This window comes from Panicum virgatum, chromosome 2K (assembly GCF_016808335.1).
Source record: "Panicum virgatum strain AP13 chromosome 2K, P.virgatum_v5, whole genome shotgun sequence".
Taxonomy (NCBI): domain Eukaryota; kingdom Viridiplantae; phylum Streptophyta; class Magnoliopsida; order Poales; family Poaceae; genus Panicum; species Panicum virgatum.
Genome location: NC_053137.1, coordinates 47,847,033 through 47,860,151, shown reverse-complemented (window position 1 = coordinate 47,860,151; position 13,119 = coordinate 47,847,033). Strand labels below are relative to the sequence as shown.

Here is a 13,119-nt window from a genome sequence, read left to right as displayed (position 1 = left end):
CACACCACCAGGTCACTAGATTGGACGCTGGCGGCGACGGTCTCCCTCTGGGGAAGCCAGGGAAGATGGGGCTGCGGGCCCTACTGCCCGGCCGCCCAGGGAATCAGAGCGCGTCGGCGTCCGATGTGCCTGACGCACCCGTTTACCTCGCTGCTTCAGATGGCCGCGCCGCCAACATGACGGCAGCAGCCACGGCAAGCACAACAGCTATGCAGCTCGACATAGATGGCACTGCAAGGAAAATGTATGGATCGACTGATGATGATGAACAACCTGTGCTCACTGCTCGATGATCTAATATCCCGCTTTATTACTTCCTTTCGTGATTGTCATTACTAATTTTCAATGGCCGCCCGAAAGGCCGTGGTTCTTCCATCTTGAGATTCCTATCACTCATGACTGTGTGCAGCTTTTAGATAATAGTAACATAGAAATTTCTAGGTTTAATTTGGGGTAATTTAGCTAATACTGTTTTTCTGTCCTTTCTGCCAAAAGGAGGTCACTGCATGTGGGGAGTGATATGTGACTTACATGTTGCTAAATTTTTCTGATTAATTTTGTGAATGATTTTGTTTGTCTGGTTGAAACAAGGTAGTGGGAAGTTTTCCCCATGGAGATCCAGAATTTATAATCATTTCTCCGCTTGTTTTAACAGTGTGGAAGTTGGCAGCTATGTAATAACCGGTGATATTTTCAAGGAAGTGGGTAGTAATAAATGGTTAGGCTTTTATTTCACCTCGCAAGTTAGGTGCATATTGCATTATTGTATCCAGTCATCAGTTCTGTAATTACTATTGCAATTTGCAGTTTAAGGTCAGGATCTTCTGGTAGGCCAATATCTAAAGCTTGTAGGAAAAAAAATGAGAAGGGCCAAGCTTAGTGACAGGTAAATGATAAACTACGAGATGGATTACCATGTAGGATGCTTATATGTACACACCTGCATCCCATGCATGTTGTGCTATAGAGGCTGCTTGATTTCAGTTTAAATGATTGCCTCAAAGAGTACTGCAATGTGATTGATAGATGCAAGTAAGGAGCACATCCAGAAAGGACATGCTAGGATTATTGCATTTCGTTATATGGGCAACGTTAATTTTTGTTCTCATAAATTGCAGCCATATCATATAAGCGTATATACTAAATTATTTTATTTGAACAGCTTGATCCAAATTGGATCAAATGTTGCATACATGTTTGTTATTTTGATAAAAAAATTCCATGGGTCTGACAGCTGCACTAGAAGTTCCAGTAAAATTGGCTGGAACGTAAATTCAGGAGCCCTTTTCATTTTGGCTGTCATATTTGCTTCCAAAGTCACAGCAATATGTCTCTCTATTAGAAGCAACAACGAGGTAAATGATCACCACACCCTTTTGTGCTCTGCAAATTGACCAAAATCAGCAGGAGATTTCTTATACCGAGAATTTGTTACAACTGGTGTCTTTGTTGTTTTTCAGGTTAGCATGACGCTGAACATCTCGACGGACCTTTCATCTCTGTTCACGTGGAACACAAAACAAGTAATGTGTATTTGGAGTTCTTAATTCCCTTGCCCCTCGGTGTTCACTGTTTCCGTTCAATTTCAAAATTTTAGTCTACTAGAAAGTATGGTATCAGCTTATACAAGGTCTACTAAAACATAGGATTTACTGGAAACTGTAAAGTAACGGGAATAAAAATCATCGGGCATAGGAAGTACTTGTCTCTTTAGTGTCTAAGATCATGTGTGAATCTTTGCCTTTGAATTCTGGGGTAACTGTAATTTATATTACTTTTCTATTCTCATGCAATGATACTGTGGAAAACATAATGGAAATTATCCAAAAAGAACATAAGAATGCTCTCCTGCTTCTGTTGCTTAACTTCTTTCATTAGATGATTGTAGGTGTTTGTCTTTGTGGTGGCTGAGTATGAAACTCCCCAAATTTCTTTGAATCAAGTAAGTCCCGTCGATGAGTTGATACTCATTCTTGTGGGGCATTACTTATGCTTATACTAATATTAATTACTGTTAGCCTGCAACAACTGCCCACAAAGGCATGAGTTTTCTGCTGCGGCCAGTAGTGCAATTTCATCCAGTTAACATTTGCTTCTGATTGCAGTAATGATGTTATAAATTACTTCTTAGTCTATTCCTCAGCATACCTAGGGAGTTGTGGCATACGCATGAGTTTTTCGCCAGTATATGTAAATCTAGATGAACTGAAAGTTTATACTATGAGGAAACGCATGACTGTTAGGTTAATCAATGCATGTCCTTCTGAAGCCAGCTGAGCTAAACATGGTCAAAAACTCAAAACAAACATCAATAATTGACTTTACAATTGCTAGCTTAATGGCAATTGGCCCAAGTTATCGCAATACTTCTAGATCGATAGTGTACTTGATGTTAGCTTGATCATTTGCATAATTAATGATGTTCCCCAAACTTTCTGTGATACAATCTACGATGTTCATTCCTACCCTATCGAATCATTTTATTGCCTGCCTGCTGATATTCTATTATATTTAAGATTTTTCCTCTTATGCAGTCTTGTAACTAATTGTATTTGGTTTATGGCTTTATGCAACAGGTTTCCCTTTGGATGGAATTATACCTGCAAAAAGCATACCAAGTTTTTATCCATACCACAAACAGGTACATTTCTAAAAACTACTTGTATAAATACATGTATTTTTTTGTCCAAAACAAGCTAAAAGTGTGTCTTTTCAGCCGGATAAAACTGATTATGTGTTGTATTTGTTGACGTTTGATGCCACAAACACTTGAAAAGAGGGATGACGATGAACGGAAAAAAGGAAGATTGGCCATCAGTTTTCGGATGGAAATTTTTTGTAGTCTTATTTGCTCTTTCTCAAATTGGCTTGGTTTGGGAGTATAGAAGTCGGGAAAGGTGCATAGCCGTCAATAATAAGGTCTTGATGTTCCTCCTGGATTCAGATAACCATGAAAATGGTGAATACGTTGGATGTTGTTCGAGTATGAAGCTTGGTAATTTAGGAGATACTAATAATGTTGAGATGTACATTTTTGAAAATTGCTTGTATAAGTACATGTATTTTTTTGTCTAATGGAAGTTAAAAGTCCTTATGGTGCATACATCTTTATCATAAATATAAAATTATTGTTTGTTAAATTTTTGAACATAAGATGCTGCATGTGGACTTATGCTAGAAATCTCTTAATTTTAAAACATGTGCGTGCCGCACATGGGCACTACTAGTGTTATATATTTTTCTACGTACTTGTTACAGTTAGAGAAATTTACTTAAAAAATTATAAGTCCTACGTTTTAGAACAAAGAGGGTAATTTAGTTAAGACGGATATTACTGGGCTATTTACTGCTCCGGGTTTCTTAGTTAAGACAAAGCTGGCTCGGGTTTCTAAAGCCGTATTTCCTCGGTATCTATGTTTTTTTTTCAGACTGCCACATCTCTTTCAGGCCAGTAAGTTTCCATCCGAAGTCTGTCAATGTTGACTATGAGACTTGCGTCCGGTCTAGATGCATCAGGTATTCAGGTGACATGGATTGTTGCGATCATATCACAGTCCGGCAGCAATGAACAGAAGAAAACACACATTAATAATCAAAGGCCTATTTAGTTCGCGAAAAAGTTTGAATTTTGGTACTGTAGAATATTTCGTTGTTACTTGACAAATAATGTCTAATCATGGACTAATTAAGTTTAAAAAATTCATCTCGTGCTAATCAGTTAGACTGTATAATTAATTATTTTTTTAATTCTATTTAATGCTCCATGTATGTGTTCGAACATTTGATGTGACGGATACTGTAGAAATTTTTTTTAAGAACTAAACATGTGCGGGAAGCCGGGAACACCAGCAGACAACCACGGACTGACGGACAGGTGCACGCACCACAAGCGAACAAGTGCACACCAAACTAGCCTTGTCAAAAGTTATCTTATCCTGTCCGACCAAATGGCCCACTGAGAGATAACGTAAAATATGCCACCCAAGCGTGTGAAGAATATGGTGAAGAAACCACTATCATTCCAGACGAATGTAGTGCTGCTTGTAAAATGACACCCACAACAAATCAGCATACAAGAAAATGCTGTGACGCGAAGGCATACATGTACATATGCAAAGACATTCCATAGTATATTAGGCTAAACCACTAAACCAGTATCTCATATTCCCAAAAGAGGATACACACCGACGCTGCTGAAAGCAGGTGCAAGTAGTCACCACCATTCGCATGCTCGTAAAGCACTGTACCAAACAAAAGCAGCTTTTGTTCCCGTTCCAACACCCAGCAGGGCACTCTACTCGCCAGCACAAGCAGGCCGTGCTTTCTCCTCACCTGAAGATTCTGTTGCCTGTTGATCTGGAATTGCACTTCGTATGATCCATATCGGCTTTGGCAAGCACATTCTAAATCACAGGCTCACAGTAACTAGCTACAGCATACAAGGCTGGCTAGGTAATGGAACAATGATAAAGGAGGCCTTTATCGTTATGCCGAGGCATCCGCCAGGCACATGGAGTGTTTGCAGAACCTGTTCCCCTTTTCGTTCGTGGCAGCATTTTCTTTTGTCCCCTTGGCAGAATAGAAACTAACACAGAACAGAACTGTAGATACTGCATGGTCCCTATCATAGCAGCTGCAGCTATTATGTACTGAAATGTGATGGACCTACGAACTTCACCCTGATTTTGATGTTGAGAATATGAAGGAATTCCTCAGGTTCCAACTCCTGAGCATAGCAAGTCCTGAAGTTAAAAGGCATACATTTGTAGTTGTAGGAAAAGGAAATTGGTGCTGAAAATACTGCATCTGACCAGATGATCATAGCAGACTTAAGAATCTGTCCTTGTATCTATGGAGAAATTACTATAATAAATAAAACTCCGAAAGTGTTATTTGAGGCGGTTTTACAGCCTGAAGAACTGAACTAGCCTCAATACTATTAACCTCAAGACTTGCATTACAAAGACTCTAAACAATGTATATGTATATCCTTAAACGAACCTATAAATCTGAAGGAGCTGATCAATGGAATGTCTCGCCCCTCCTGTTTTCCTAAAAAAATTTGAGGAAGTTCTGTGAATGTAAAATTTAGGGTGATTTATTTGGGTAACCTAATATTAGTATGGCTCTTTTAGCACAATCTGCCAGAGATGTGAAAGCAACTATGATGATTTGGCTGGTACAATTTTGAATACTATGCAAACATAAAGTCAACTAAAGTGGTTCATACTATAGGCACACGGTTGGTTAACAATTTCCTTGTTGTCAACAAACTACTGTCTTGCTTGATGCAACAGAAAGTTCAGAACAGATGCTGCTGCAAGGGCAGCTAATACTCTTCACTGAGAAATGGAGCATCAAGCTACTTGAAAATTCAATACCCAAAAAGGATGCACAGTAATAGTCTGAATGCAACTTACTCTATTGTGGAGTGGAAGCACATGTATCAGAAAGCATGGCAAGTGAAGCAGCCACTCAGTGAACTGATTTGGCCATTCTTACTAAGCTGTGCTGTCTTTTTTCCCTTCCTAGAGCCTTTTTCATCTTGGTTTGCTGTTGCTGCATCACGCTCACGCATCACCTGTGCTTTCCTTTGAGCAGACTTGAGGGTGTTCAGAATCTTGTCCAGCGAAGATGACCTTTTCTTCTCGAGCTTAATCTGATATTATTATAGAAGTGTGGGTACAAAGAAGGGTCAACTAGATAGCATTAGAAAATAGATCAAATGCAAATAATACTAGCATCAATTCAGTTAAAAATAGCGTAATTTTTTTCTCGAACACGCAGGAGAGCTGCGTATCATTGTATTGATAGAAGAGGAGTCTTACATAGACACGTTAAAAATAGTGTAATACAATTAGAAATAGAGCAAAGAACATACCACTAACTTCTGCATTGCTGCCTCAGCTTTTGCTTTTTGAATATTCTCCCATGCGGTAATTTTTGCATCCTCTCTCTCAATCCTTATAATATTATAGGGACTTATCAGCTTTCATGATTTGTGGGCATAAATATACATTGAAAAAAAAAGGTATTGAGAAATGGTAAAGACTTGGACACATATTATAACAGATAAGCAGAACAGGAGACTTCAGGACACATAATAATATCTGAAAATTAGGCTTCATGTACTATGTTATTAAACTAGTGACTCAAAAGAATGCATATGTGCCCAACAAAAATGATCATCAAGCAGCAAAACAGTTGAATATGTAATGATCCCTTACTTAGATATGCACTTTGCTTCGGCAAAGCCCCAGGACGAAGATTTTGATTCAACTGTCTTCTCCTTCCACTCTATTATGTTTGTTGAATTCTTGTTAGATGATCGTGTTACATTTTTCTTTGACCACCTAGTTAGAGTCACTCGATCATCCATCTGAACATCCCTGATCTCAAGATCTGAGAAACAGCTCTCGCTCTCTTTGACTTGTTGCGTCGACTGTGAACGGGTAAATGTTGGTCTAGTGTTGGGGGAAGAGGACCCACTTAGCTCTGGGCTAGTTTGAGTTGCAGCATCTTTCCTGGAAATCATCGAGGCAAATGTAGTAGCCGAATCTTCTGTGATTTCAACCTGCTCACCTGAAAAGAAATTGAACAAAAAGGTAGCAGATGAAGATTTACCCTCTTTTCAGTATACAACACACGCATGTAACTTTCTATGAAGATAAGCTGTGTAAAATAGGATAAAAGAGCCCTCAACATATTATTGACAAAAGCCAATTTTTTATCATGCAATTCACGCGGGATTTCACATTGCCTTCAGCAAACTTGAAGGTAACTCAATCTACGTGTTTTTTTGGGTCAACTTACTACCAAAACCATATTTCGACACTGAACAACAAGTAAAATGGAATTAAAAAACAATGATACATATGTACTCTGCGCACAGGAAATAATTTCTAAATACCTTGGATAGATTCTCGGGTGCTAGGCAGTGAAGAAGATGACTCGATGGCAGCATCTAATCGACGACGAACTCTGGAAGATCGAATAGCATGAGATCCACCATTTGGTGGACAAAACCTGAGATTGCTTCCAACAGTGGTTTCATCACCAGCTGGTCTACCCGAATACGTTCCATTTGCATTTTTTCCTCCACAAACATGTTCTGGCATTAGTACTCCTGCCACGAAAGGTGAATTTGATGTAATAGGTCCAGCTCTCCCACTGTCAAGTAGTGACACTGAAGAAACAGATGAATACTGTCCGCCAAGTCTTCCCGGAGGTCCCAAGGGGCCACTTTTAGACTTTGGTCGCCGAGCATGAGCAACTGTGTTTCTTCCGAGAGCTTCACTGGAATTAGGACTGAAGATCCACCTCTCTGCGTCCTCCCATTTTGAGGGCAATGTCCTCCCATTGCTGTAAGGAAATGCCATGCTGCTCCCAGGGTACCTCCTGCTTCCTTTGGAAGGATGCGGCACTCTCTCAGAGCACCACCCTTTCTGGAACCCCAACACTGATGCACGGTGCCGCGGATAGTTTGGTGTTCCAGGACTATGAAACACGTCTGACCTGATGTGTGATGCTACAAATCCCTTGTTCATCAAACCCACACCACCAACCACAAAATTCGGTGAAAATGTGGCTCCATGAAACCCAGGGCTACCGAAGTCAAGCGAGGCTGGTCGCTGTTTCGACCCCTTCCTACCGTGCAAAAGAACAGTAGCCTCCGTTCCATGCCGCTGGTTGTGGCATTCTGTCGAACAGCATACAAGCATACAAAAAAATGACAACTTCGCACAACCCAACCAATTGAGGACTGAAAACTAGTAACACAGTACCTGGGGTGGAACGGCCTGCCGGATTTTTGGCCTGTTCTTGTATCTTCGCCCACTCCTCTTCCTTCACCCCGCACAGCACCTCCTCGTCGTCCTGCCGCTCCGTGAAGGCTGCAGAAGCTTATGAACACAACTCATTTTAAAGGGCTATCAGGTTGCTTTCTGGCCGATTGAGACACTAGTAAGAATCCAAAGTGTGAGCTGGTTACAGCGTTGTGCTTACCACTGGAGGAGGAAGTGGCCAACCCATCTGTCTCCAGATCTGTGTCTGGGTCACCATCTGGGCGCACGAACCCAGCCAAAGGCTGCAGCCAACCATCATTATAACTTCCGTGATTAAAAGTAAATCTCAAGAAAAAGGGTAAAAGGGTGAAGAGAATCCAGTGGCGCCCATTTTATCATGTCAGAAAAGGCACCGCAACTTTTTTTTGGTTGCTAAACAGACTATTGCTAAGGATCCAGGATGGTGATGATGATGTCTATCGCTCAAGTCAAAAATATTAGGGTCCTCCTGCTTTGTCGATTCCGCTGCTAATCTATTCGTTAATACCAGTTGCTCCTTGCACATCCCATCAAACTGCTCTCTTTCTGAAAGGGTTGCGGTCACCTGAGACAGGCTATGGGCGACCTAGATCCGCATGGCGCCATGATGCCACACTGCCACAAGCCACCGGCTAGTTAAAGAACTAAAGCTTCCCATTGGTGATCACATCTAAGTGTTGAAGATTTAGCATTTTCATTCTAAAAGGTGAATGCCAGCTCAGAATTTGTGAACCTGTATCTTGCCCATGGCGCTCAGCGCAAGCATCATTTTGGCACGATAAAAAAAGAAGAATTGTCCACGGTACGAGAAAAGGAAAGAACCAGAAAGGCAAGGCTTAGCAAAGAAGAACCAGGACCGACCGAGTCGCAGCCGAAGGAGTCGCAGCAGCTGCTCCCGCCGCCGCCCGTGGAGCTCGGCGAGTAGCCGTCGTCCACCTCCACACCCCACCGCCGGCGCCGGCGCCGCATTGGCCTCTCCGGCGCCGAGGTCACCTCCTCCCCTTCCTCCTCCACCAGCACGCCGCGAAACCCAAGCCCGGAACCGCCGCCGCCCCGCATTCTCTCCGGAAACAAAACAAATCCACCTTCTAGCCGCTGATCTCGCTCAACCGCCGTCGGCAGCGCATTGATACGCGGCGGGTGTGGCAGCGGGGGCAGCGTGAGGTGTCGCCGTTTAATAGAGGTCGCGGGGGCGGACCGCGACGTGGAGGCAGGAACGGCATCCCGAGGAGGGAGGGCTTCAAGAATGTCGCGTGACGACGCCGTTTTCCGCAGTAATTTTCGGGGGGTGGGTACGCTCGGATCGGCGCCCACGGTGCCTGTGCAGCGTCGTGGCAACGGCGCTGGACGGTTGCCTGGGCTCGCGGCGCGGGTACAGCTGCAACGGCGAACTGTACAGCGGGTGTAGTAGCAGTTAGCTTAACGACAGTCCTGGATCTGGTACAGAATGTGACAATGTCCCTCGCCCTCTAGGCCATCTTCACTACCCTGCTCAGCCGGTGTACAAATTAAGGCAACCATATTCGTAGTTGACAGTTTGTTTCTGGTAAAACTTTGTGTCGAATCCGACGGTAGCAGTTGGTACGAGCACAAGAAAAATTCAGGCATCAGATTTTGACATTTCAGTGCTTTACGAAGTCAATCCCTAACCGTCAGTCCATCACCATCGAGCGTTTAATCGCCGCGACTTCGATGACACGATAGCCCTTATCCCGGACGGTTGGGGCTGGGGGGTGGGGGCTACCCTGCAACTGCATCGGCAAAGCGATGGGCGCAATACTCCGATGACAGTGCAGCAAGACGACGACGGCCAAGCGGTGGAGTCGGTGGCGGTCCTGGCGGAGGCGGACGTGCGCGCGGTCCCCCTTGCCGCTGCAGCTGGCCGCGCCCTGGCGGGCCGCCTCCTGACCTCCTGAGCCATCGCTATCAGCTCGCACATGGAACGGACACGCGAGGTGAACGGTGATCGGAGAACACCTCGCCTCCCGGCCGGTTACCCGCGGCGTCGGCTGCTAAGCACCGGCAGATTCGGAACAGATGGCAATCCTGTTTTCTGTTTTCTGAAGGGTGCTGTGTGCAAGGGCATCATGTGCCTGCTGTCAGGCTCACAGGGCAACACGGTGATTGGGCAATGGCTACTGATCCTCAGGGCAACCTGCCGACAGATGCCGAGGATTTGTGAGTTGATGTAATGATGTGGTTCATCGAACAATGCCGTGGAACTTGGGTATATCGATGCAGATGCAGGGAAGACGAAGGTTCCTGAGATTTTGTATAGAACAGGGGAGGTTGCAGCGTTGCGCGCTGCCAAAGCGCCAAGCGCCCAAGCCAAGGCAACCCAATCATTTAGAAAGAAAAAGATCGTAGCGATCACCAACCATAGAATAAGCTAGAGCTTTTTTTTTACGTCCTTTATTTTAGGACTGTGGGCAAACGACAGGGCTCGGGTTTTTAAAAGAATCTTCGGAGATTTGGAATTTCGCGGCTTTACCAAATGGGCTTCGTGCTTTTAACACTCCGGCTCAAGTGGCATTGACTGACTCGGATGGTCTCACGACTCACGTATCATTTGACTCGGGTGCCACTGTCAAGTGTTAAACATAATCAAAGAGGTAACAAACACAGTGGCAAAAATCTCCCTTTTTATAGTTAGAAGGATTCAAGGGCAATGTATTCTTTTCTCATTTATTGCCGGTATAGTATCACCTTTTTCTTCTTGAAATTGGATCGGGCACCGTATCACTAGTATCAACTTTATGTTGTCAATCTTTATAGTTTCTTACCATTTACTTTTAAAGTTTAAAAGATTTGACTCGGATAAAATCTAAAATAGCTATATTCTAAGACGGAGGTAGTAATATTTTACATATAAATGGAGTGATTTGGCTCTAGTCTCCGAGCCTATTTGTTTGAGCTTATGGGTAGCTTTTTAACGTGAAAAGTCAGAAGCCTGAAACAAACAGTAAACCTTCCGAGCAACTTCTGAAAAGCAGAGTTTATATGGGAAGCTGCAAAGCTCAAGTTTCTAAGCTTTTTGCAGTTTTTTGAACTTAAAAAGTTAAAACATCGTATAAAAAACTGTTATTAGCTTTTCATCGTAAGAAGAAGGCACCAGTGGTTTTTCAAAAAAGCTCTAAAAACTACAGCTCAAACAAACATATTCTCATAGTGGGGCCTCGCTTCATCCTGGCTCCGCCCTTCCTATTATGTTGTCTTTTTTTTTTTTGCCGTCGGTGGGTTGATTTCCACAACTCTTAGATCACATAGTGCCTGTTGCTTTGTCGTTGGGAGACAGTGGTCTGTTCCTTGCTTGTAGGCTCTCTCTTCGTGCGGACTCGTCTTCAAGCTTGGTTAGTGTCTCGTCTCTCGAATAGGATTGGACTTGTTTTGGATGGTCTTACGCTCGATCAAGCCTCATCAAGCATATAGTTTCTTGTTTTCGGTGATAGGTTTGGTGGTCGTGCTTGGTTCTTGTGTATTGTCAAACTCTTCTCGAAATGTTTGCTCAGGGAAGTTTTTTTTTTCTTAAAAAAAAAGATACACACAAATCATGTGGCTACTGATTTTCGGATATATTGTAGTCACTTTTCCTCAACAGCTCACATGCTATTTCTATTTCCGTCCAGAATAACTTGGGACTCTCGTCTGAGCCAAGAAATAGTTCAGAACTTGGGCAGCGACAACCCAGCGCCAGGACCACGGTTGCGAGCAAAGCCTGCAGCACCCTCCCGTGAACGAATCACTCAACGCGCCCTCTCGTGAATGAGTAGGCGAACTCGTCAGCGCCATGGTGAACCTACCGCGCGACAGGGTGTCGAGACGAGAGGGTGCTCCCGGCACGCGCGTGTGGACCGAGCTACCGGCCTCGGCGCTGTATCTGTATGGTGTCGACACGCGCGTGATTGCGCGCAAGGACATGCAACCAGCCAGAGTCCCACAGTGCCCCTGATGCTCAGTCCCATCTGCCCACCGGCCCCGTCTCGTCCCCCTCGCAGCCCTCGACGGCTCGACCCGATCTGCGCGGCAAAGCCATCAGCCATGGCCTGTGGAGGAAAGATGATCTCGTCACGGAGACGCGGCCCCAACGCGTGGAGGTTACGATCTGCGACTATAATTGCCTTGTAATCTGATCGCACTTGGCAGAACAATGGGCAATTTCTGAACGGCATGCAGCACAGTGCGGCTGCCCAGGATAGATGACCCCGTCGAGCCACCTGCCCATCACAACCTCACACACGTCTGCGCAGTGCGCGGCGCGGTTTGCTCCGCGTTCTGATCTCGGGCGGTGCTTGCCAGCAGCGCGCGGCGCGATGGACTCCGTCGGCGGCGGCGGCGGCGGCGCCGAGGACGTCTACAGCTGCGGCTACTTCCGGCTGTACAGGGACGGCCGCGCCGAGCGCGCCCGCGCCGCGTGCCACACGGCGCCCGCCGGCTTCGACGCCGAGACAGGCGTCACCTCCAAGGACGTCGTCATCGACGCCGCCACGGGCGTCGCCGCGCGGCTCTACCTACCGAGCGTCCGGCAGGTTGCGGCCACGGTGAAGCTCCCGGTCCTCGTCTTCTACCACGGCGGCTACTTCGTCGTCGGCTCGCCCTCGCACCCCCTCTTCCACCGCTACGTCAACTCGCTGGCCGCTGCCGCCCGCGTCGTCGCCGTCTCCGTCCGCTACCGCCTCGCGCCGGAGCACCCGCTCCCGGCGGCCTACGACGACTCCTGGGCCGCGCTCACCTGGGTGGCGTCCGGCGCGGACCCATGGCTGACGGACCACGGCGACCTCGGCCGGCTCTTCCTGTCCGGTGTCAGCGCCGGCGCGAACATCGCCCACAACATGGCCGGCGCGCGTCCAAGGCGTGATCCTGCTCCACCCGTCGTTTGCCGGCGAGCAGAAGGGGGAAGAAGAGGACGGGGAGTTCTGGCGAGCGAACAAGGACAGGTGGGCGGTGATCTTCCCCGGCGCGAGCGGCGGGCTCGACGACCTGAGGATCAACCCGATGGCGGCCGGCGCGCCGAGCCTGGCCAAGCTGGCTGGCGAGAGGCTGCTGGGAGGGATGAAAACGGATCAGATACGGACATATATCATTAATATTATATTTATTTTCATATTTGTATTCGAATACAGAGTTAAATATGGATAATGTTAGTTTTTGTCGGATAAAATTGTAATAGATATCGATATTATAAAAATATAACTTTTGAGCATTCGAATACGGATCGGTTACAGATATTGGATACTCGAAATCGGATACGGACGGATAAAAAATCTTTTCAGATCGAATAAAACTCAAATACGAACGG

General features: G+C 45.5%; 1 protein-coding gene, 1 long non-coding RNA gene and 1 pseudogene across 6 annotated transcripts; 2 read left to right on the top strand and 1 right to left on the bottom strand.

The window, feature by feature from the left end:
- Positions 1–1,344: 1,344 nt before the first annotated feature.
- LOC120696083 lies at positions 1,345–2,649 on the top strand. Its single transcript, XR_005684002.1, has 4 exons — positions 1,345–1,355; positions 1,461–1,523; positions 1,889–1,942; positions 2,577–2,649. It is a non-coding gene; the product is annotated as an uncharacterized LOC120696083 (long non-coding RNA).
- Positions 2,650–4,002: 1,353 nt separating this feature from the next.
- On the bottom strand, positions 4,003–8,971 carry LOC120681064. 5 transcript variants are annotated; one of them, XR_005677832.1, is made up of 9 exons: positions 8,685–8,971; positions 8,005–8,086; positions 7,785–7,901; positions 6,911–7,699; positions 6,228–6,582; positions 5,882–5,963; positions 5,421–5,659; positions 5,002–5,052; positions 4,003–4,742 (listed from the first exon to the last, which is right to left on the bottom strand). XR_005677832.1 is itself a non-coding variant. In XM_039962611.1 (8 exons), the coding sequence occupies exons 1-7, from the start codon at positions 8,880–8,882 to the stop codon at positions 5,447–5,449; spliced, it is 1,836 nt and encodes a 611-aa protein (XP_039818545.1). In that variant the 5' UTR covers positions 8,883–8,971; the 3' UTR covers positions 4,003–4,742; positions 5,421–5,446. The 5 variants fall into 5 exon arrangements, 2 of the variants coding, with proteins under 2 accessions (XP_039818545.1, XP_039818555.1); XR_005677833.1 differs by having other exon boundaries at positions 4,003–4,726; XR_005677834.1 differs by having other exon boundaries at positions 4,003–4,726; positions 7,785–7,892.
- A 2,782-nt stretch (positions 8,972–11,753) lies between these two features.
- On the top strand, positions 11,754–13,031 carry LOC120681053 (annotated as a pseudogene).
- Positions 13,032–13,119: the final 88 nt, after the last annotated feature.

Bases quoted from the DNA above. Each gene is read 5' to 3' on its own strand.
- LOC120681064 (XM_039962611.1), bottom strand. From the start codon at position 8,882: ATGCGGGGCGGCGGCGGTTCCGGGCTTGGGTTTCGCGGCGTGCTGGTG. The intron at 7,902-8,004 runs GTAAGCACAACG...TGTGTTCATAAG, and splicing joins GGCCACTTCCTCCTCCAGTG to CTTCTGCAGCCTTCACGGAG. The intron at 5,964-6,227 runs GTAAGGGATCAT...TAATATTATAAG, and splicing joins GAAGCAAAGTGCATATCTAA to GATTGAGAGAGAGGATGCAA.